Here is a 25,467-nt window from a genome sequence, read left to right as displayed (position 1 = left end):
GTGTGTGTATAATTTATTTATGTTATGTATATGAGCACACTGTAGCTGTCTTCAGACAGACCAGAAGAGGGCATCAGATCCCATTACAGATGGTTGTGAGCCACCTTGTGGTTGCTGAGAATTGAACTCTGGAAGAGCGGTCAGTGCTCTTAACCATTGAGCCATCTCTCCAGCCCCTCAGGGTTCTATATTTATTCATTTTTATTTTTCTCCCAGCTTTGATAACTTCTTCAAAAGCTTACTTCTGTCATATGGTAGTGAGTTCATTACGATAATACCCAGAGTAAATCTGTGGTCATTAGTTGCGGGTACTAGGTGAACCGTTGGCAGTCTGAGGCCAAGCCATTTGCTCCAAGATCCTGGAACCCTCCTACTGAAGACTAATACTGTGTAAATAGAGTGAATTTCTTCTTAGAAACCTATGCTATTGCTCGAAAGTGAGATATTTGTGAATTTTGTCTAACTTTTCTCATGAATTTTCTTTCTCTTTTGATAGAAATTTTAGTTTACTGTCTTTTGGAGAAGAAGCTGAGGAGGAGGAGGAGGAAGTGAACCGAGTCAGTCAGGTAGTGGCCTGTCCTTCTCATTTCTCTGTCTCCTGCTCTCCTGGAGCAGCACACTTGCCTTTCACTCGCCTAGCGACTGCACATTGTGCTACTCTGAGGTCATTTGTGCAGATTCTGAGTTGATTTCCTCTCAAAGAAGCATGGTTTGTATTTATTTATTTTTAATCTTTGTATTTTTTTTGTCAGTTGAAACCAGTCTTAAAGTATTTTGAATAGCGTTCAAATTTATAAATTCAGAATTTAGTTACTATTTGCCTTTTATTTTGCTATACGACTGTGTTTATCATTATTATAATAACAGCCAATGACTCGGCTACTTAATATTCATTTTAATGTATTTCTATATATTGCATTGGCTTCATTAATTCTCACTTTTTATTACAGCCCTTAGAGATAGGTATTGTTGACCTTATTTATAGAAATACTTAGATTTATTCATAAGGAAAGCAAGGTACACAATAATGCCTGTGGATTATAACCTAATCTCACTGTGATCACACACCTAGTAGGAAGCTACAGCTGGGATTAGCCAGGTGTCTCACTGTAGCGTCTTGGCCTGTATATTGCCCCATGACCTTTTATTTCACCAATCCCTTCCACAGGCTGCTACGTCTCATCATAAAACATCTGAAAACGCTACGGGAACATTTGCTTACATTTGAAGCAGATTGTGATATTTGTACCCAAAGAAAATCACTTGTAGAGTCTTTTGGTTCTAAATGTGTGAGCTGCACTTTTTCCCCTGGAGGTGAATGAGCACTGAGACGATCAGCATTGCCTTCTCTTGGAGTTAATAGTTGAGAACCAGCAGGATCCCCACAGTAGGGTTCCGTGTGGATCACTGTTAGCAGTTTTCCTGCTCAGTGTCCTGTTCCACCACTAGATGCTAGAGGTTTGTTTATTTAACATCCAAACTACCTTCTTTTCTAGATGTCTTCTCCAGTGTTCGTAGCTCTGTCCTGAGTGTAATCTAATGTCTGTTGCTCATATTGCCCTGCAATTCTTGTAAAAACAGATATTTTTGCTTTATTGCAAAGGAAGGATGTGACTCTGTTCTCATTGCATATCATATTATACTTTATATTTGCTTTAATGGCTGAATAAAGTTCCGGACTGTGAGCTCATTGAGAGTAGATTCTATTCATCTCTGAATTGACCTTAGAGTAGGAGCTTAGACTCAGTGTCATTGAGATCATACAAACCAGCCGAGCCCACTTCCCACTGACACTGTGATCTTCAATGACGGCTTTCACCCTCAGGCTTTCTTTGTGAAACATAAAAGTAGTATGTACCTGCTGGGGTTGTGAATAGAGACACTTTGATACATTGTACCACCCTGAAAGATGCCTTTAAAGGTTTTGTCTTAAAATAGAGCATTACATTACCTGTTATAATTGGTATTTTATTCTTGAACTTAAAACTTGAATGATGTGTAATGTAATCACAGTTATTAGACAGAGGCCGCCACCCTCTGTCCAAGCAGTATAGAGAGGTGCTGAGAAACCTTGTCAGTGTCCTTCCTAAGAAGCAGTCTGAGCTTGTGTTCAAGCAGCTGGGAGAGCATGTGTTGCCTCCACCTGGTGACTTGAGCTCGTTCTGGCCCATTTATCTGTTCTGTCTACTGTAGCGAGCGGGTGGTTAAGTTTGAGAAAACAAAGCAACAGTTTGAAATTTACTGACTTAGAAGACAGAAGTTACTTGGAAATCTGGAGAAAAGCCAAATTTAATTTTATCTGTTTGTTTTGTTCATGTACAGTTCTTTTCAGACCATAGTCTTGCCTCAAGTTCCTCTTTCTGTCTGTCTGTCTCTCTTTCTTTCTTTCTTCCTTCCTTCCTTCCTTCCTTTCTTTCTTTCTTTCTTTCTTTCTTTCTTTTTTTTTTTTTTTGGTAAAATGATACCTTGATAAGAAAAAAGAATAGGCTGAATATTAGAAGTGGTTTTAAAATTTACTCTTATTTGTAAGTGTTGAAATAACTAAAACTAAAGCTAAGTGAGTCCTTTAGTGACAGAACAATTTGAAGTTTCAGAGCTTGCATGAAATTAAATATTTCTAAAAGGCTTAAAAATAATTGTTTCATTAGTCACTTGCTTCTCAGGTTTCTTTTTCAATGACTGCACAGTGGTAAGCGTTATTCCAGAATTAGATTGCAATGCAGTTAAGATTGTTAGGTCTGAACTGAGGCTTCACTGTATGTGGGAGAAGAAACCCGAGTCCCCTCTGGTTTGTGGATTATCAGTGTGAGGTTACACACACTCTTTCACCTCTCTCCTCTATTCCTGACAAGGTGTCTCTCCCACGTGGATTAGCTTTTCTTCGTTGTTTCAGTATCTGTGTACTACCTGATGAAAACCTCTTTGAAATCATAGAATTTTATAGCTCCAAGGGATCTAGTCCAACTTCCTTCCTTTATAGCTGCGGAAACTGAGACCCAGGTTAAGTGACTTGCCAGATTGACCTGTTTCCTTTCAGATTGGATTGCATGATAGAAGGATGCTGTAATAACCGTATCTCGGCTCCGGAAAGCCCTCTGTTGACTTTCTCATCATTCCTATGGTGTGTGACCAAATGGAATCTGGGAGATAACACTGTCGGGTGGATTCATAGCTAATTGAGTGCTTTTGCCCAAAGAGTGCTTTCTTTGTCAAACTGTGGCTGATTTTTATTTAACTCTAGGTTGAAACATAATTCTGTATGTTAGTCCATTAAGTCCAAAATATGTAGGACAAAATAAAATAGTTTGTATATCTTAAACTGCACTCTGGACACCCAGGGGTGATTTTTATGTTGCTTCTCATTCTGGGAATTCTTGCATACATTTGCTCTTAAGCCCTTCACTTGCTTAGATGATGGAACATGATCCCAAAGACTACTGATCTAAGTTAATCATCTACAAAAAGTACACCATCTAGACTAGTGTTGCCTAAAACACCGGGCAGCATGGCCTGGATGGAGAGGTTACCACAGGAATGGATTGTCAGAGTTAAAGGTTACTCAGACATCCTGGCTGTGGACCAGTGCTGTCCCCCTCTGTCAGCATGCCCTATAGCTCTTTCTGTCTTCTTCCTTCCCTTCTATACTCTATCTGGTTTCTTTTCCTTTCTTTCTTTCTTTCTTTCTTTCTTTCTTTCTTCCTTTCTTTTTTTTTTTTTTTTTTTTGTTGCCTCTGTATTTTCTGTGTGAAGTTCAGGTCTGTGCCAGTTAGTGTTCATTTTTAAACATGTCCATGGTTAGTTTCGACTTTCTCCTTATGTACACTTCACTGAGTATATTTAGTTTTTTTTTTTCCAGCATTTAAACACTTTAGCCAAATAATGACCTTAACATAGGTCATTCAGGAAGAATTAGCATTAAAGAGAATCAGACTTCTGTCCCGGGTCTGAGACCCTTCTACTTTTCCGTTCTTCCTAGTTGCTTTCTCAGCTTTGGTGGTTCGCTGTAGTGGGAAGGGGTGTATGTTTAAGTCTGCTTTTGACCTTCTGTCTTCGTGCTAACTTAATTTGAAAGGTTAAGGAAAACCTAGAGTGGGGATGATTAATTCAGCTTAACTTACAAATTCTTCCTGTTTTCATGTCTTACTTCTTTTTTCTTTTAGCTGTTTAAAGTGAGTTTTCATTGAGAGCTCAACAAGGACTTCTTTTCTTTTTCCTCCTCCTCCTTTTTTTTTTTTTTTTGGGTCCTTTTTTTAATTTTAACTTTTAGACACAGTGCCTTGCTAAATAGCCCCAACTAGCCTCAGATATGCAATCTTCCTGTTTTGGTCTTGAAGGTTAGTATTACAGCATGTAACACTGGGAAGAACTTTCTTTTTTAAAAAGTAATATATTTAAACTGGCATATAAAATTATATATATAGTGTACAACCTATGTAAATACAGTAGAATGTCTGAGTTAAGCTAATTAACATACACCCACTTCACAAACCACATGCACGCTGTTGCTGTCGTAAGAGCGTTTGACATCTTTCTGTAGGGCTGGAGAGATGGCCCAGAGGTTGAGAGCACTGGTTCAGAGGACTCAGCTTCGGCTCCCAGCAGCCACATGGCAGTTCACAGCTGTCTGTCACTCTGGTTCCAGGAGATCTGTTCTGACCTTGAGGGATCCAGGCTGTGGTACACAAACATACAAACAGGCAAAACATTGATATACGTAAAATAAATAATTAAAAACATAAATAAATAAAATCTCTGTGATTTCTCAGGAGCACAAGAATTCATCTTTATAAATTTAGCATTATTAATAAATAACATGCACCTGCAGTGGACCTTAGTTACAACCTTGTTCCCACTATTTGTCAGTGTAATTTTCATTGTCTGTCTTGTCAGTGAAGAGGTTGACACAGAGGGTCAGAGGCTAACTTTGGATGTGGTGTATTACTGTATATTAAAGGGTAGTAGTATGCATTTGTCTCAATTTATTCTTGTTTTTATCCGTGGGTTGTCGAAGTTAATCAGTTGTATGTGAACCATAGGTACTCAGAGCTGGTGAGCCACTGACTTCTTTTTTTTTTTTTTTTTTTTTTTTTTTTTTTTTTTTGGTTCTTTTTTTTGGAGCTGGGGACCGAACCCCGGGCCTTGCGCTTCCTAGGTAAGCGCTCTACCACTGAGCTAAATCCCCAGCCCCAAGCCACTGACTTCTTTTTGACAGTGTCACTTATTCTGGGGAGATGATCCTAAAAGAGTGTTTAGATCCATGAGTGGTGCTGCACACTTAGAATCCCATTGCAAGATGCTGACAGAGAAAGATCATGAGCTCTAGGTCAGTCTGCCCTGCAGAGAAGACTCAAGGCCATCTTAGGCTAGAACTAGATGGAGAGACTGTGCCTTATAAAACAAACAAATAAGTAAAACTTAATTAACATAAATAAGTAAAAATCCTATGTTCAGTTGATAGAAGGATTATATTCATAAACTCATCCTTTACTAAGCATACTATGTCCCCACCTAATTTCATGTGAATTTGTTAACTTATCTTTTCGGAAGACCTTTCATTTCCTACTCTCAGCTCTATTGTTTGTCCCTTCCTTCCCAGAGCATGAAGGGGAGAAGTAAAAGCAGCCATGACCTGCTGAAGGACGATCCGCATCTCAGCTCTGTCCCGGCCGTCGAAAGGTCAGTGCAGTGCAGCCATGACCTGACTTCCTGCTATTAGGCTTCTTCTCATTCACTTGGTTTGTTAAAAATCAGAGCTCATAACTTACATTTCTTAAGCCCAGCCAAAGCAATAATACATTTTGATAAGTGATTAATCACAGGCTAGTCTGATTACTGGAAACTCCGTTGTAATATATCATGTTTAGTTCCATATTGCTGTGCTAACTGTCTTCGGAGTTGTTTTGTTTGGTATCATGACTGACCATGAGAGTATAAGGTTACTGGAAGACGTTACCACATTCTGGGCTCATCTGCTGTGTACAAATTCTCACAACTTTCAGACTTGACAGCAATCTGTCTTAATTGTCTTCGTTGCCTTTGTTTGAGAGGTGGGAGGTGAATTGGTATTAAATATATTCATTACAACAAAATATTGGCCCATGTCTCACACAGAGATAAAATACTGTTGTACTGAGGTTAATTCATCTTTAAAAATCGTATTTTAAAATATCCTTTAATTTGTAGGACTTGGTCTCTTTAGCCAGCATCTTTTAAGCTATAGAAAAGTTGTTTTCTGTAGATTGAATAGTCTTGTTAGTGGTTATTTGAATTAAAAAAAAATTGAAGGAATTCTTGTATCTACTAGTAGAGCAGCATATTTCTTCCTCTGTTTATAAAAGGTGGCTCCATTCGAGCATGTTCCCATCTGCTTTACAATGCCACTCAGAGAATGCTGTGGTGAAAAAAAATCATTAATTTCAGAAAACTAGTTTACACTTTAGATAATTAAATCCTTTTATTAGTTTCATGTTGAAGCTAAAATGTATTTGTTTTACTTATTTTTGTAGTGAAAAAGATGATGCAACAGGAGATTTAGAAGATGTGAGTATTCATTTTAGTATAAATACAGCTTGAACAAGTTACAAATAGGTCAGAGTTCTACAAACAAATTACTATTTTAAGCAAAACATATAATATAATTGCAATTTTTTAAATGAAAATAATTTCTCTTACTATCAGAATATTTACTTCTAAATAGATTTGTATATTTCCCTACAGAATTGCAATCTTACATGTGAATTTCTGCTTTGCCTTTTCTGTCTGTCACATGACCTAAGCTCAAATGCAATAACTTGATTTTGTTAAAGGTTTAGATGTGATCAGTGAGCATCCTGTGTGCATATGGGAAGTTCATAGAGGAGATGTTTATAACAGTGCACTCCTTTTTTACACATGCTTCAGAAGAGCCTCTTTTAAGGCTGTACCTTTATTACTAGCTAGCAATGTTGGGAGCAGAAGGAAAGGCCAGTGAGATAGCTCAGTAGTAAAGGTGCTTGCTCTGGAGCCCAAGGACAGGAGCTCAGTTTCCCTGCCCACAGAGAAGGAGAGTCAAGCTGTGGCAAGTATGCACTTATGTACACACACACACACACACACACACACTCACACACTCACATACACACACACACATACACACTCACACACACACACTCACACACTCACATACACACACATACATACTCACACACACACACACACTCACACACACACATACACACTAAATAAATGTAGAAATAATGTTTTGTAGGCTGTGTAAAGTTTACCCTTATGTTATCCAAATGCTGATTTCTCTGCCCACACATCTTGTTTCAACTCGGACACAGCATTGTGATGCTTATACCGAGAATTCCCTGTCTCAAGCTTGTGTAAACAGTTCTTACCATTTACTACATGAATGGATGCTGATCACCCAAGGGTGGGGCAGCATAGAGCGTGGGGTGGGATATCCACAAGCTATCTTCTAGGGAGAGGAAGATTCAAATGTGTCTGAAGGAGAGAGGAGTTGGAACCATTTGGAGGGAGTCCTAAGAGTTAGACCAATGATAATATGCAAGTATCTTGGGCTGGGGCTGGGAGGGAGTCAGATTAGCATAGAGGTTTAAGGCACATCATTTAACTACTCAGCTATTTAGGTGCAGTTTTAAGTAAATCTTGGTTTCTCTGTGAAGTTATTGGAGATTAGCATAAGGTAAATAAATACAGCTACTGGATTAATTCACTGTTTACATTAGGAATAATTCATTTACCAATGTACAGTAAAAATTACAAAAACCACAAGAAAGATTTTCTGAATTATGTGAATGATAATTTTTTTCAAATTTTATAAATACCATGTCAAGATAACACCTATTAATGCATACATTGCATAATTCAAAAGAGTGTATAATTTAGTATGCACAGAGATTTACCTATTTCCGTATCAAGGAGCGGGTTCTCTGATTAGCTGTAGCAGAGAGAATGAATATTTGATTTTGTGAGAAAATCACTCCTGAAAGAGAAAAGTGTTCTCCTTTATGGGAGACTAGACATTAGCTTAGTCCCAGAGGAGGAGATGGCACATGAGGAGAGTCCCGCACTCTAAAGCTAAGCACAGATTAGGTTTTGTTCAGGAAAGGTAAGCTGAGCTTTCAAGTCTGGAGAAAATTGCTGAGGGAGCAGTGAGAGGAGTGGATATAAAGGAGCTACCCATGCCAATGTGTCCTAGTGGGACAGCTGGAAATGCATGTTCCAAGAGCTGACAGCAGGTGACTGGGGTGGTGACAGGGAGAGTGAGATGAGAAGGGAGGGGTGGAGGGGTTGGCAGCCTTATACAGTGCCATAGCCACGGTCAGGAGTTGGTCTCATCTTAAATGTAATGAAGAACAGTTGGAGGGTATTGGTAAGGAAGAAAGGTACTGTGGTCAGATTTGCATTTTACGAATAACATCATTGGCAACATTACAGATGACAGATGAGAGGAAGCAGACCAGAGTAAAGGGAGCTATGGGGAAGTCGCTGAAGGAGGACTGCTTTAAGAAGGGAAATGAGGAAGAAGTTTAAGATAACCACAACTTTCTGGGTTAGTGGCCTTGTTAGCAAGGTACAAGAGAGAAAAAGCTTCAGGTTCAGTGGTAGATGAAAATTAATTGACAATTTGTCTATTTTGAGATGAGTTTTCTGGAAGCATCTGGTTACAATAATATGGACTAGAATATGGGTTACCTTTAGATCCCAAAGCTTAGGAATGATTTAATCTATGGGCCCTTTCCCCAGAAAGTGTCCTACACTCAAACAGAATCTAATGACTTTGCAAAGGATTTGTTTTATATCTGCTCAGGCCCTAACATGACAGGTCTCTTCTTAAAAATAACTTAAATATCTTGCCAAAGGTGTGCAGTTTTTAGTCCATAAAAATTATTGGTTCATTAAGTTTGCAACAAGACTTGTACTTACAAGTAATCAAGTAATTATCTGATTGATTCTGTACTGATATCTTCTATGTATGAAAATCAACGTATAAATGTATATTCATGCGTAGGTTTTTTGTGGTTTTTGTTTTGTTTTGAGACAGGGTCTCAGCTGTAGAGTTGGCTGGCCTGGAACTTGCTCTGTAGATCAGGCCGGCTTCCAACTCTTAGAGAAAGGACAGCCTCTGCCCCTGCTTCCCAACTACTAGGATTGAAGGCAGGTGTCATTATGCCTCTGTGGATTCTATGTTCTTAACAAATAACCAGTCTTTGAAAATCGCTGCTGTGAGATTCCTGGTCCTCAAGTCAGGACTGTCTTCCCGTGGCTCAGCAGTCCAGTGGACCACAGGAAGTAAAGCACACCTTCGGTCTCTCTCCTCCAGCATTGCTGGAAACTATTCTAAAACTAAATAGAAAATAGTAAGACAGCAGGCCATACCTTTAACTGTCATGGCACATTCTCCTTCTGAGAAACAAAGACTATGTAAATAAATAGTAAGTGCTACGGAAATAAGAGGGAAGGGGAATATGAGGTGGCAGGGTTTTATCTATTAGTAGTATTTTTTAAAATTCTGTGTTAATAATAAAGTCAAGAAATACATCACTAAGGGGGTAGGACAGGAAAAAGCGAACATTTGGGTCTCTAGAATGACAGTGTTTCAGGATAAAGAAAATGACTCGAAGGGGATTATGTCAGAGAGAAGGTAGGCAGCTGGGACTCTGCAAAGCTTTCAAAAGAATAGTGATTAGTGTCTTAGATTATGGGAGCCTAAGGGAGTTTAGTTTGGTGTTTTGGGTCTGTGGAGCACTCGGTGGGTGTTCTCCCAAGGTGCTTGTCTCAGCTTCTTCAGTGTACCGCCTCTCTCCTTCTTGAATCAGTTCCTGGTTGATGTTGTGCTGGTCAGCTGCCTCAGGAACCACATTTCTACTGGGATAAGGATAGCACTGTGTGTAGACAAGAACCCTGGGTGATATAAAGGGAGAGCCACACAGAAGAGCTGGGAGTGAAGGGAGCCAACTATCCTTGGGATCCTGTCTTACTTGCCTAGAGCAGAATTCAGGGGTTACCCCAAAGGGAGAGGAGTCCTCAACACCTTAAACAAACTAAACAAACCTGGCCTAGAACTCAGCAGGCATTTCAGATGAGTCTCTGGACACAATGCCTGGATACTTCTCACCCTCAGCTTTCACAGGATGCTGAAGATGACAGTGTAGAGCATGATGGCTCCATGGAGGAGGATGAGAAGAACCTGATGAGAGAAAGAATCGCAAAACGGTTGAAGAAAGATGCAAGTGCCAATGTGAAGTCAGCCGGAGATGGGGAGAAGAAGCCCGCAAGCCGAAGGTGAGTCAGGCGTGATGTTCTGGGCATCCGTGCCCTCCACTTGACGCCTCTCTTCAGGGGACCGAGTACGCTATTCACTGAACTGTAAGCTCCCATTGCCTAGTGTTTCTTAACTGCTCCACTTGTGAAAACCAGCCTCTTCGTGGCCTAAATGAGACCAGAATCAAAGTAAATTTAATGTACAGTAAACAGTACATTAGCTGCATGTACAAAATCGTATTAACTAATACCAATGAGAACATTAAATGACTTATATAAGAGAGACAGCCTCAAAAATTTTGGTGAGTAAAATTTCTCCAAATGGTGAATAAAGTGGGTTGAAACTGTTCTTAGATGCCTTTTCAAGTCTGATTGACTAAAAACCACACACCTGCTTGGTCATTGGTATTGTGAAATAAGTTTCAGTAAATGCAGGAAGTTCTGTCTGGTGTTGTTTCTTGGATTTTGTGACTTGACATTTTGCTTTTTTGAAATTTGACTCAGTTTGAAACCTCCCTCCCTTCCTATATGACTCTTTATTACAAATCTAGGGTATACATCTTAAATATCACTGCATTACAGAGTCATGGGATGTCTTTTCTTCAGTGGACCTATGCAATACAATGGAAGTAAATAAATAAGTTCATGTGTGTTTCCCAGCCTTGTGTGGGAAGCTTAAGTGTTGAGGCATTTGCATTGCAGAGGCCCCTCAATATTTGCTTTGTTTAACCAAAATTAAAAGTGAGCCCTAGAAATTTCTACTGATACAATTTTTGTGTTCAGAAATGGAACTTAGAAATTATTTTATTCCTCTGCTTTGCAGCAGATATCCCTGAAATTCAAATAATCACTGATTGATAGTTTCTATCCCCCTGTTCTTTAACCACGTACTATTTAAAGGTTTTTATGGATTAAAGGAGTTTTTATTGTTATTTTCTTTTAGATTAAGCTTATACTGCAACTTTTTCTTCTTTCTTTTTAGATAATTTAGTAGGCAAAACTAATACTAATTTGTTGTTTGTTTAATTGTGCGTATATCTAAGTATGTATGTGTGGGTATTTCTTAAATTCTGAACTCTATCTTGTTGGGTTCAGTACAATTTAAAATACATATATAACATGTAACTAACATAAGTTATAATTTAATACAATTAAATTTTCTATAAGATCTAATTAAGGCTTATTTTTAATACACTTCTCATAAGTGACTAAAATTGGTTTGTTTCATATGAAAATACCAAACATTACATTTTTCAATATTGTGTTCATCCTTACCATACAGGGTTGTCTTTCAAGAATTGTCATTTGTGGTGTGGTCATGTTGCGCAAACATGACATGAGTGGCTAGTGTAGGATATGATCTTGATGGTGAATAATGAACTGAGACTATAGTTAATGAGGAGACTGGTTGACAGATGGTAGTCTGTGGCAGCTAAAGAGACTGGTGAAAGCTCTGACTTAAACAGACACTGCTGGTCGTGGTTTGTAGACGGTACAGCCAAAGGCAGAGTGCTAACCAGTTTAACAGACCCTGCTGGTCATGGTTTGTAGACGGTACAGTCAAAGGCAGAGTGCTAACCAGTTTAACAGACCCTGCTGGTCATGGTTTGTAGACGGTACAGTCAAAGGCAGAGTGCTAACCAGTTTGCTTTGTGCTGATTTCATCTTCGAGCCTACGTTACCTCCCCAAAGCTTAGTCACCACACAGCATCATCTTGGGGTTTAGGCATGCAGGATCGGACATTGGAGAGCCACTAATATTTGGTAAGGAGAGAGGAGAGGAGACTAACAGACATTTATCAGTGTCTGAGCGTGAGAGGTGGTGGCTACCTAAAGGGGTTCTGGACTCTTAAGGGGAGAAGTGTGAGTCAGAGGCATGTCTGTCCTGTCGTCTGAGGCCTAGTTCTTATGTGACTTCTTAGATACTTGTATCCTAGACAATGTCTAGTGAAAGTTTACTTTTGACATACTGTTAGCACACTTTAAATCCTAAATCACTACGTTTATGAGTACTTTGTACATTCACAGTATTAGGAATAAAACCTTTATTGAAGTACTTGTAAGCCCTCTAAGGAAAGTAAATTTAGGAAAATTAATTCTCTAAAAGTGCTTTTAAATTTAAGGTAAGAACTTCACATGGCAGAAGGAGAAAACTGATGCCCAGAAGTTGTCCTCTGACTTCTGTATTTGTAGAGGTCATTTAAAACAAATGTTTATTATTAAGTTTTGAATAAATATAAGCATTATGAATATTAGTTGATTTTAATCTTTTCTGTAAAGTAATTGATAAATGTTCCTAGAAATATGAAGCAAACATTTATTTCTAACTACTTCTCTCTTCACTCAAAGGTTCTGTCCATGCCCTTCACTCCCTCCCATCTCTGAAGAGGCTCTATGATGAAATGAGCTCGTCAGAATTCTTGGTATAGGCTCATAAAAACTTAAACCCCATTTCTCCTCATGTGTGCCCAAGGCTGGATAAAGGCTTAAAATGTTCACTTTCCCTCCTGTCAACCCAAGCTGGTTGAGTATCTCTGGAAGTGGAAAGTTTTAGCCTAAAGCTTAATGTAATGAGTTGTGTTTGCCTGTAGGTGGCACTCAGTGGCTACAAGTTAGTCATGTAAAAGCCAATTGAGTTTCCTGCCCTGCTTTTTATTTCCTGCATCCGTGTACTGATTCAAAATAGCTAGTTAAACATTAGCATCAGATGGAGGGAGAGACCAGTCAGATACCATTTGTTGTAACGATTGCAGTCATACGAAATCACTGCCTTTCACCGTGTAGTTTCTGTTCTGCAGGAGCAGTACCAAGTAGTAAGACACAAGTATTAAAGTTGAGGAAGAAGACCTTATGAATTGGTTAAGCTTTAAATTATGAAACATATTAACATAAAGTCAAAAGTGATATATTCATAACTCCTGAGGGCTGGATGAAAAATAAGCTAACACTAAATTTAGTCCCTTTCATATTCCTCTGTTGAGTTTACAATGTTTGACTAGGATGTCTCATGGAAGTTTGAGTTATTTCCCCTGTAGGAATTCTAGACCTCTCAGGAAAATGTTCCGCAGACTTTAAGGTTGTGTGAATAGATACACATATCAGAGAGATGGGCTACTTTTGATTGAAATCACACTTAGAAAGTTAAGTTTTCCATGGTATATAAGTGGTTTTCTTTCCTTTACAAATTAAAAAAGGTAACCTGGTAATTACATTTCAAAAAATAAAGGTAACACATTAAAAAAATGACAATATAATTTTTAAAGCATAGTAAAATTTAAAAGCTCAAATCACGTGTGCATTCTAGCAAGTAAACTTAGAGCTCCTGAAGTGTGGCTTCCAGATGTCCCCACCATGATCTCAGTACCTTACAGGCCAGGATGGAACCGAGCAGTCGGAGGGCGCTTCCTCCTCTTACCCTAGTGCTGTGGAATGAGGCAGGGAGTGGAAAGAGGGAAAGAAACAGAAATACCTGGCTTAAATTCTGGATAATTAGTCTACATATAAGACTTGTAATTATTTCTTTGGTCTGAAGTAATAGTGGTCTAAATGTGTTTTCAGCAAACATTTTGGTTGGACGCAGATATGAAGGTCTAACTCGGTCCTGCTTTTAATAATATCTGCATATGTAAGAGCTGTTATGAAACATAAAGATACAGGAGAAATGTTTTCTGTCTGCAGAAGCTCACTCTCTAATTGGTGTTGTTTGGATGCTTCTCCAGAGTTCACTTGTAGCAGTATTAGAGATGGGCTCTTAACAATTAGAGATCGTTAGGGCCCGAGGACAGTCACACTAATTAGTGTGATTATTCAAGGATGGGTTAGGTATCTATCTTAGCATTGGATGCTGGTAAAAGAGTTTGCTCACTTGGTCCTCCCTCACACACTCATGCTCTTGCTTCTGTCATCAGTCACCTCACCAGCTACACGAAACTTCAGTGTGGACCTCCCACACTTAAGGTCTCACGATCCAGTTTCAGAATGTTCTGTTCTCAGCAAACACAAGTCCTGAAAGTTCAAGAATTGTAGACAGTATGGCATATGCTTTATTGTACATGCGTGTGAAGTGTCACAGGCAGTGAGTAAGTGATGTATATTCATAAAATACACCAAATTAGGAAAAGCAAAAGAGGGCCAGAGGTGTGGCCCATGCCTGCAGCCCTGCATTCAAGAGGGTGAGGTTGGAAACTCATGAGTTTGAGGTAGCCTGGGCTAGACAGTGACAAATACTACAGGTTTCATACATGCCATCCTAGTTGTAGTAAGATGAGGAATCTTTAGAGCCACTATTCAAATACTAACTTGTGCATAAAGCTCAACTCTTTAGAGTAATGCCGCACTAGATGGTTTATTTTACTGCCTTTACCTGTTATGGTTAAAATTCTGGATTAGTATTGGTTGTAATATAAACCATCTCATACTTTAATATTTCTGGCAGGTTTCCTTTTTCATTCTGTTTGGATCTTTATTGCAGGAATTTTGGGTATTCTCAACAAAACTGTTCCTTGAGCTATTTGAAATAATATACTACTTTAAATGTGCCAGGTCAGTTCACTGAGTCTTGGTTAGTCCATATGCAAGGGGTCACCTTCAAACCACACTCTGGCCCCTTATATTTGAATCCAAGCAAATCCTGCAGAAATGCGACAGCTCTGTTTTTACAATTACTTTCCATAAGACAGACAGGAAGCTGTGAAATGGACATTGTGGGAAGGGCATCCTGTCAAAACAGACAAGAGGCATTTGCATGTCTATAGAATATATTTATTCATATTACCCACTAGAGTTGCAATCTACTGATCTTGCACCATCTGTTGTTTATGGGGAACAGACTTATACATCTGAAATGTATTATTGAAATTTTATTGCAAAACATTCTTTAAGTCATTCAGCATTTGATGAAGTATTCTCTACCCTGGGATATGTAGTCCCACTGAAGAGTTTCCGACACTGGTTGCTTTCTTGTCATCCCCAGCGGCTCATTATGAATCCACCTGTTGACTAAACATGCCAGCACATTTGGAGTAAGGAAGATGACAAGGGCTACCAGCAAGTCACAGAGCACAGAACATTGTACAAGGGCCTGCGGGAGATTATGTCTTGTGATTCTGTCTAGGCCTGTCTTCTCTCCCTCAACACCCAACTCTTGAGATTTTTACTACTCTTGGGGTATCTCTTGGATTTTGCATATTCATTGAGTATATTTATAGTTTCTGTAGCCAAGGAGTTGTTCTGGTTTCCCACAAACCAGAAACCAAATACTTATTGTACCTTTTCAGTATAACTAGGCACTTTGCCAAGTTTTTTTCCTCCACAACAAAGCTACAAGGTATACTTTGTGGTATTATCCTTGGTTTTACAAATGAAACAAAGAATCCCAAAACACTTGATTTCTAAAAGGCAAAGTGCCTTGACTTTTGTCCATGGCTGTATGGCAGCACAGCCAGGGCCCAGGCTGTAATGCTCTGTTCCACCTCTCCAGAGCCTGGGGAGTAGGACCCAGTCAGATGTGTCTAGCTAAAGACAGCTTGGCACAGGATTTTTTTTTTCTAGCAGTGAGCACAGGTTCAGTCAAAAACGCATTTCGAAAAATAAGATGGGAAGCAATTGAATAAGACATCGGGACATTAACTTCTGACCATCCACACAGGCCAAAACACTCAAATACTGTGCGCGCGCACACACACAAACACACACACACAAACACACACACACACACACACACAAATGCATATACACATAAGGGAGTGGGGGGAGAGAGACATAGAAATGAATAAATAATTTAGACAATCTCCTCAGGTAAATAAATGTTTGTATGCATAAATATAAAAATAAAAAGACATAATTTTCAGTAGCTTGAAACACCTCTTATCTTGCTCTAGGTCAGCTCCATATTGGCTTTATCTAGGACCTGGAATGCAGCTTCCTCAGAGATAACTTAACGTGACAGAGGGAGAGTGATGATGGACTCATGCTAGGTTGTAAGGTTTCTGCTTTGAGGTGGCATATCATATCCCGCATATCACTTGGCCATCTCAGTGGTCAGAGCAGGAGTTGTAGCTAAGCCTGCTGGCCTTTGAGTGACCCTCACAGGCAGGAAGAGGAAATGGCTGGGATAGCAATGAATCTACTCCAGCCTCTACTTTGATGAGAATTGCTAGGGGTACTGTGATTATGTAATAAATGTGATCATCTTCTTTCTGCCACCTTTGTCTTGCTCTAGAGCAAAGAGACATAACAAAGAACATTAAAATATAACTTCCTCATAAGACACCTTAAGGATCATTTCTTGTAAGGAAAGAGCTCAAACAAAGGAGGTCAGTATGAAGGAATGGGGCTGTTACACAGAATTCTGATAAAAATATTGCTGTGGCTCTTCATGAAAGCAGGGCTAGAAAGTTTATGTTCTCTTCTCTGCAGCTCCAGACCCTGCTGTTATCTGTTATTTTTCTTCTCTTCTGTAAACCGGTTTCTCTGTAGGGCAGTAGTTGGGGCCCCTATTGTACATCAGCTCTTCAGAGAAAAACTTTCTTGATTTTTGTCCCAAAAATGATCATTGAGGTGACAGATTTTTATTGGCTAGGCTTTGGTCTGATGTTCACTCATGATGGCATTGATACTAGAGAAGGAGGCAGGTCCAATTAGATTTGTGGGTACAGCCCAGTCACCTAGTCCATTATCTCTCTTCCTTTTAGTATAAGGATTCCAGTGTTCAGTTGAACTCATTAAAAACAGTTAGCATTCTCCTTTGTAGTTCTGAGTGGCCATATAACCATATTCTGATTAATGAGGTAAGGGAGAAGTGTGTCAGACTGTGGAACAATTTAGCAATGAATTTTATTAGTCCTAGAGTGGCTTAATATTTAGTAGTGGTGGTGGTGGTGGTGGTGGTGGTGGTGGTGGTGGTGGTGGTGGTGGTAGTGGTGGTGGTTGCAGTGTTTTATTAGGCTCAGTGGTTGAGAGTACTTGCTATTCTTGTAGGGGACCGGTGTTTGGTTCCTAGTACCAACATGGGTGCTCACATCCATCTCTAATTACAGTTCCAGAGGATCTAATGCCCTGGATTTGTGTAAACAATAGGCATTCACATGGTACACATGTATACATAGAAGCAAACACTTATATACATAAAATAAAATTATTTTTGTCAATTATTTGAGAATTTCATATATGTATGTATACAGTGCATTTTGATCATATGCAGCCCCCATAGCTACACTGAAATGCCCTCTAGACTACACCTTCCGTACCAATCCCTCATCCCTCATCTCTGCCAACATAACAACTTCCAAGGTCATGTTTTCTCTCTTTATTTTTTACATGCCACTGAGTCCAGTTAGTGCTGCCCATGTATTCATGGGTGTGGGCCTGTCTACTGGAGTATGAGCAGCCTACCAGTGGGCACATCCCCAAAGAAAATTGCTTTCTTTATCCCAGAAGTCATTAACTGCAAATAGCTCCTCAGCTAGATGCAGGGCCTCATGAACCCCTCCTTATTCATACTGAAATTTTGACTGGCTTGATCTTATGCAGGTAAACAGAGCTGGTGTGAACTTAGGAGTCTGATGACAGTCTTGCTATGTCCAGAAGACAGCATCTCATAGCACTTCTTTTACATTCTTTTTTGTTTCATGATACAAATGATAAATTATATTTATACAGTAAATAAGTATCAATAGTCAACACAAATCTAAAAACAACCATGAAACTTGGGGCTGAGAAACATCTGGACAACCCCCTTCAGAATGTTCATCAAGAAGAACATGGTGGAGTTCCCTGCACCCAAATCCCGTGGGGAAGAGAGCTGAACATCCAGAAGTGCAGACATCCTGAAACTGCAGGACAGACTGCCACTTCTCTGTCCATATCCCTGGTCCAAGAGGAAACCGAACAAGGCCTCTGGACACAGGAATATAAGAAGAGTCAGCTGCCACTACCTGCACCCAGGACTGAACTGAACTGTCCAAACAGATCCCTGCACCCAAATCCCATGGAGGGAGAGAGCTGGACCCTCAGAAGTGTGGACATTCCTGAGAAGTCAGAGGAGATTACCCTCTGCCCACATTCCAGACCCAAGAGGGAATTGCCTAGTGCCAACTGTGCCCCCTGGGTGCAAGGACCTAGGAGCAATGGGGGCAGGATCATTTTGATTCCTGCCGGTGCCTAGAGCTGAAAGACAGGAGCGCCTACACACATGAGATCAGAGCACCTGTTCTAAGAAAAGGCTGAAAGAAAACAGGAAAACAGTTTTACAGGAGTGCTGACACATAGGCCTACGGAAGGTCAAGTCACTCGCAGAAACAGCAAGACAAGCAAACACCAGAAACAACCAAATGGCTAGAGGCAAGTGCAGGAACCCAAGCAACAGAAACCAAGAGTACTTGTCATCATCAGAGCCCAGTTCTCCCACCAAAGAAAATATTCGATATCTAAACACACTGGAAAAGCAAGATTTAGATTTGAGGTCACATTTTTGGTAATGATGGAGGACTTTAAGAAGGACATAAAGAACTCCCTTAAAGAAATGCAGGAAAACACAAGTAAACAAGTAGAAGCCCTTAGAGAGGAAACACAAAAATCTCTTACAGAATTACAGGAAAACACAACCAAACAGGTGAAGGAATTGAACAAAACCATTCAGGATTTAAAAATGGAAGTAGAAACAATAAAGAAAGCACAAAGGAAGACAACCCTGGATATAGAAAACCTAAGGAAGAGACAAGGAGCCGTAGACACAAGCATCATCAACAGAATACAAGAGACAGAAGAGAGAATCTCAGGAGCAGAAGATTCCATAGAAATCAGCAACACAACTGTCAACGATAATGTAAAATGCAAAAAGCTCCTAGCCCAAAACATACAGTAAGTCCAGGGCACAATGAGAAGATCAAACCTAAGGCTAACAGGTTTAGAAGAAAGTGAAGACTCCCAACTTAAAAGGCCAGTAAATATCTTCAAGAAAATTATAGAAGAAAACTTCCCTAACCTGAAGAAAGAGATGCCCATAAACATACAAGAAGCCTACAGAACTCCAAATAGATTGGACCAGAGGAGAAATTCCTACCATCACATAATAGTTAAAACATCAAATGCACAAAACAAAGAAAGAATATTAAAAGCAGTAAGGGAGAAAGGTCAAGTGATATGGAAAGGCAAACCTATAAGAATTACACCAGACTTCTCACCAGAGACTATGAAAGACAGAAGATCCTGGATAGATGTCATACAGACCCTAAGAGAACACAAATGCCAGCTCAATCTACTGTATCCGGTAAAACTCTCGATTAATATAGATGGAGAAACCAAGATATTCTGTGACAAAACCAAATTTACACAATATCTTTCTGCAAATACAGCCCTACAAAGGATAATAGATGGAAAACTCCAATACAAGGAAACTGCACCATACAGAAAGTGAGAATATAATCTTGCAATGAAACCAAAAGAGAGACACACAAACATAATTCCATTTCTAACAATGAAAATAACAGGAAGCGACAATCACTATTCCTTAATATCTCTCAACATCAATGGACTCAATTCCCCAATTTAAAAAAATAGACTAACAGACTGGATATGTAAAGAGGACCCAGCATTTTGCTTCGTGCAGGAAACACATCTCAGAGACAAAGACAGACACTACCTCAGAGTAAATGGCTAGAAAACACTTTCCAAGTAAATGGCCCAAAGAAACAAGCTGGAGTTGCCAGTCTAATATCAAATAGAATTGACTTTCAATCAAAAGTCATTAAGAAAGAACTTCATATTCATCAAAGGAAAAATCCAGCAAGATCAACTCTCAATCCTAAATACCTATGCTCCAAATGGAAGGGCACCTATGTTCATGAAAGAAACCTTATTAAAGCTCAAAGCACACATTGCACCTCAAACAATAATAGTAAGAGATTTCAACACCCCACTCTCATCAGTGGACAGATCATGGAAACAGAAATTAAACAGAGACGTAGAGAAACTAACAGAAGTTATGAATGAAATGGATTTAACAGATTTATAGAACATTCCATCCTAAAACAAAAGGATATACCTTCTCCTCAGCACCTCATGATACCTTCTCCAAAACTGACCATATAATTGGTCACAAAACAGACCTCAACAGGTACAGGAAGATAAAAATAATTCCATGCATCCTATTAGATTACCACAGACTAAGACTGGTCTTCAGTAACAACAGAAATGACAGAAAGCCCACATATTCATGGAAGTTGAACAATGCTATACTCAATGACAACTTGGTCAAGGAAGAAATAAAGAAAGAAATTAAAGATTTCTTAGAATTTAATGAAAATTAAGATACAACATACTCAAACATATGGGACACAATGAAAACGGTGCTAAGAGGAAAATTGATAGCTCTGAGCGCCGGCACAAAGAAACAGGAGAAAGCATATATCAGCAGCTTGACAGCACACCTAAAAGCTCTAGGACAAAAAGAAATAAACCCAAGAGGAATAGAAGGCAGGAAACAATCAAACTCAGGCCTGAAATCAACCAAGTAGAAATGAAAAGGACTATACAAAGTATCAAGAAAACCAGAAACTGGTTCTTTGAGAATATCCACACGACAGATAAACCTTTAGCTAGACTAACCAGAGGTCACAGAGACTGTATCCAAATTAACAAAATCAGAAATGAAAAGGAAGACATAACAACAGAATCTGAGGAATTTAAAAATATCAGATCCTAATACAAAAGCCTATATTCTACAAAACTTGAACATTTGGAGGAAATAGACAATTTTCTAGACAGATACCAGGTACCAAAGTTAAATCAGGAACAAATAAACTATCAAAAGAATCCCATAATTCCCAAAGAAATAGAAGCAGTTGTTAAAATTCTCCCAACCAAAAGGAGCCCAGGACCAGATGGGTTTAGTGCAGAAATCTATCAGACCGTCATAGAAAACCTCATACCAATACTGTCCAAACTATTCCACAAAATTGAAACAGACGGAGCACTACCCAATTCCTTCTATGAAACCACAATTACTCTTATAGCTAAACAACAAAAGACCCAACAAAGAAAGGGAACTTTAGACCAATTTCCCTTATGAATATTGACGCTAAAATACTCAATAGAATTCTTGCAAACCGAATCCAAGAACCTGTCAAAACGATCACCCATCATGATCAAGTAGGCTTCATGCTAGGGATGCAGGGATGGATTAATATACGGAAATCCATCAATGTAATCCACTATGTAAACAAACTGAAAGAACAAAACCACATGATCATTTCATTAGATGCTGAGAAAGCATTTGACAAAATTCAACACCTCTTCATGATAAAAGTCCTGGGAAGATCAGGAATTCAAGGCCCATATCTATTGCACAGTAAAAAGCAATATACAGCAAACCAATAGCTAACATCAAACTAAATAGAGAGAAACTTGTAGCAATCCCACTAAAATCAGGGACTAGACAAGGCTGCCCACTCTCTCCCTACTTATTAAATATAGTATTCGACGTCCTAGGCAGAGCAATCAGACAACAAAAGAAGGTCAAAGGGATACAAATTGAAAGGGACGAAATCAAAATATCACTATTTGGAGATGATATGATAGTATACTTAAGTGATCCCAAAAGTTCCACCAGAGAAGTACTTAACCTGATAAACATCTTCAGCAAAATGTCAGGGTATAAAAAATTAACTCAAACAAATCAGTAGCCTTCCTCCATTCAAAGGATAAACAAGCCGAGAAAGAAATTAGGGAAATGGTAATAGTTCCTTTACAGTAGTCCCAAATAGTATAAAATATCTTGGTATGACTTTAACCACTCAAGAGAAAGATCTGTACGACAGGAACTTCAAATTTCTGAAGAAAGAAATTGAGGAAGTTCTCAGAAGATGGAAAGATCTCCCATGCTCAAGGATTGGCAGGATTAATATAGTACAGATGGCCATTTTGCCAAAAGCAATCTACAGATTCAGTGCAATCCCTATCAGAATTCCTACTCAGTTCTTTATAGAAATAGAAAGAGTACTTTGCAGATTCATTTGTAATAACAAAAATCTCAGGATAGCCAAAACTATCCTCAACAATAAAAGTACTTCTCGGGGAATCACCATCCTTGACTTCAAGCAGTATTACAGAGCAATAGTAATAAAAACTGCATGGTATTGGTACAGAGACAGGCAGATAGATGAGTGGAACAGAATTGAAGACTCAGAAATGAACCCACACACCTATGGTCACTTGATCTTTGACAAAGGAGCTAACACCATCCAATGGAAGAAAGATAGCATTTTCAACAAATGGTGCTGGTTCAACTGGAGGTCAGCATGTAGAAAAATGCAGAGCGATCCATTCTTATCACCATGTACAAAGCTTAAGTCCAAGTGGATCAAGGACCTCCACATCAAACCAGATACATTCAAACTAATAGAACAAAAAGTGGGGAAGAGTCTCAAACACCTGGCACTGGGGGAAATTTCCTGAACTAAGCATCAATGGCTTATGCTCTAAGATCAAGAATTGACAAATGGGACCTCATTAAACTGCAAAGCTTCTGTAAGGGAAAGGACACTGTAATGAGGACAAAATGGCAACCAACAGATTGGGAAAAGACTGTACCAATCCTACATCTGATAGAGAAATAATGTCCAAAGTATACAAAGAACTTAAGAAGTTAGACTCCAGAGGTCCAAATATTCCTATTAAAAAATGGGGTACAGAGCTAAACAGAACATTCTCAGCTGAGGATTATCAAATGGCCAAAAAGCACCTAAAGAAATGGTCAGGGGTGGGGAAAGAAAAAAGGAAAAAAAAAGAAGTGTTCAACATCCTTAGTCATCAAGGAAATGCAAATCAAAACAGCCCTGAGATTCCACCTCACACCAGTCAGAATGACTAAGATAAAAAATTCAGGTGACAGTAGATGCTGGCGAGGATTTGTAGAAAGAGGAACACTCCTCCACTGTTGGTGGGATTGCAAGCTGGTACAACCATTCTGGAAATCAGTCTGGAGGTTCCTCAGGAAATTGGACATAGTACTACCTGAGGACCCAGCTATACCTCTCTTGGGCATATACCCAATTGATGCCCCAACATATAACAAAGACACATGCTCCTCTATGTTCATAGCAGCCTTATTTATAATAGCCAGAAGCTGGAAGGAACCCAGATGCCCTTCAACAGAGGAATGAATACAGAAAATGTGGTACATCTACACAATGAAATATTACTCAGCTATCAAAAACAATGACTTCATGATTGATGAAGCTAAGAAGTGCATGCTGACAGGAACAGGATATAGATGTCTCCTGAGAGACACAGCCAGAGCTTGTCAAATACAGAGGCGAATACTAGCAGCAAACCACTGAACTGAGAAGAGGACCCCCCTTTGGGGGATTAAAAGAGCTGAAGGAGCTTGCAACCCCACAAGAACAACAATGCCAACCTACCAAAGTAACCAGGGACTAAACCACTACCGAAAGGCTATACATGGACTGACCCATTTCTCCAACTGCATATATAGCAGAGGATGGTCTTGCTTTGTATGAATCGAAGGAGAAGCTCTTGGTCCTGCCAAGGTTGCACCCCAGTTTAGGGGAATGTCAGGGGGCAAAAGTGGAGTAGATGGGTATTGGACCACCCTTATAGAAGAAGGGGAGGGGGATGGAATGGGGGCTTATATCTGGGAAACAGGGAAAGGGAATAACATTTGAAATGTAAATAAAAATATACAATAAAAAATCTTTTAAAAAAAGAAAGAACAGAAAAAGAAGAACATGCTGGCACTTGTGCAACACATTTGACATAGGCTTACAGCCTTATATTCAGTGCAGCATTTAATGGGCATGCTCTGGATAGACTGTAGAAGGATGGAACCCAGTGGCTGTTGGGGTGAGCGCTCAGAAAGATTCTTGTCTTCTACAGCACAATCACTGACATGACTCTTGCATTCTTTCTGCTTCCTCTTCCACAATGTTTCCTGGGCCTTGAGGAGTGGGTTGATAAGAGTCCATATGGAGCTGAGTGTTCACTGCCTCATAGAACTTTGACCAGTTATAGTTTTCTATGTTAACATCTGCTGACTGCATAAAGACCTTTATCTGGATCAAGGTTCAGAGCAGCATATATCTACAGATATATAAACATAACATTTAGAAGTCAGTTTGACAACATGAGCATTTTTAGCAAAGTAACAATATGTTCTTGTACAGTTTCTATGACTTCACCAGCCATGAACTTTCGAAATTTCCTCCTTTGTAACAGGCTTCAAATCCTATCAAAAGCCTTTAGTTACCCCTAAAATAGTCATGTCAGTATTGCACCGGCAGGCACATCTTGCCTGCCAGATCACTGCTACAGTATGTAGGATCCAGACCATTGATGCCTTTTCCCCTTGAGGGACTGCCTACCACTTTCTGGTATTATGAAAGCTAGACGGTAAGAAGAAATTTTCTCAGTTCAAGATTAATTGCTTTATATTGTCCTATCAAAATGTATGGTGTGTTCAACAGTAGACTCTTAGCATGTTGTTATGAATAGCCAACCAAAACCAATGATAGTAGTCCATGTTATTTTAGAGACCCATAAGACCTTTTTGACTATTAGCTTGCAGGGAGCTAATCCATGCCTGGCACTGAGGTTTTCGTTTAATAACCCTTGTCTTATAGGAGCACGATTGTCCAGCCATGCAGGACACCTCCATCAAGCTTTTTTTTTTTAATCTTTTAATTTATTTTTGTCATTAGCGTTCAAAGTAGTGGGAGTTAGTAAGAATTATTAATGCATCTTTAGTTTTTGCTACATTCTATCTCAACCCAACTGTGCACCTACCCCCATCATCATGTAAACCTTCAGCCTGCTACACTTGTTTCATGTCCCATGTGTTCTAAGGATCCCTCTGATTACATTTTTTTCTTGGGTTGCAGTGTCTTTCTCTAAGGCCTTTTCATGGACCATGAGACCAGCTTTTATGTTTTTTGTTTGTTTATTTTTAAAAAGAAAGAAAAACCTATTTCTTTTTGATCCCTTCTTCTTGCTAACCTTGTACACTGATTTGTTGACTGGAGAAAGGACCTGGATCCTTAAGGTTTTAGGAACTATAGTTCCAGGTTGAATTTCACACCTATGACCTTTTTTGACATCAGTTAAAATATTGGATTATGTCAATCTTATGTCTTCGGGTTTTGTGCTATGAAATAGAAACTCATAGGATATGACACAGTAAGACTC

General features: G+C 39.2%; 1 protein-coding gene across 4 annotated transcripts in view; it reads left to right on the top strand.

Annotated features, from left to right (window-relative positions):
* Positions 1-25,467, top strand: part of Cwc27 (CWC27 spliceosome associated cyclophilin) — a 203,213-nt gene that overhangs the window by 16,842 nt on the left and 160,904 nt on the right. For 2 of the 4 annotated variants that reach the window (NM_001013199.1, XM_087625985.1), the window contains 4 exons: positions 497-566; positions 5,597-5,676; positions 6,507-6,540; positions 10,139-10,290. In NM_001013199.1, coding sequence (NP_001013217.1) covers positions 497-566; positions 5,597-5,676; positions 6,507-6,540; positions 10,139-10,290 — 336 coding nt within the window. Of the gene's footprint in view, positions 1-496; positions 567-5,596; positions 5,677-6,506; positions 6,541-10,129; positions 10,291-25,467 lie in introns of all 4 variants that reach the window. The other 2 variants (XM_087625982.1, XM_087625976.1) reach the window with 1 other exon arrangement.

The sequence above is a fragment of the Rattus norvegicus genome, chromosome 2 (assembly GCF_021556685.1).
Source record: "Rattus norvegicus strain SHRSP/BbbUtx chromosome 2, alternate assembly SHRSP_T2T, whole genome shotgun sequence".
Lineage (NCBI taxonomy): Eukaryota > Metazoa > Chordata > Mammalia > Rodentia > Muridae > Rattus > Rattus norvegicus.
Note: the sequence above shows the minus strand (reverse complement) of the source record. Positions and strands in the feature narration are given on the sequence as shown.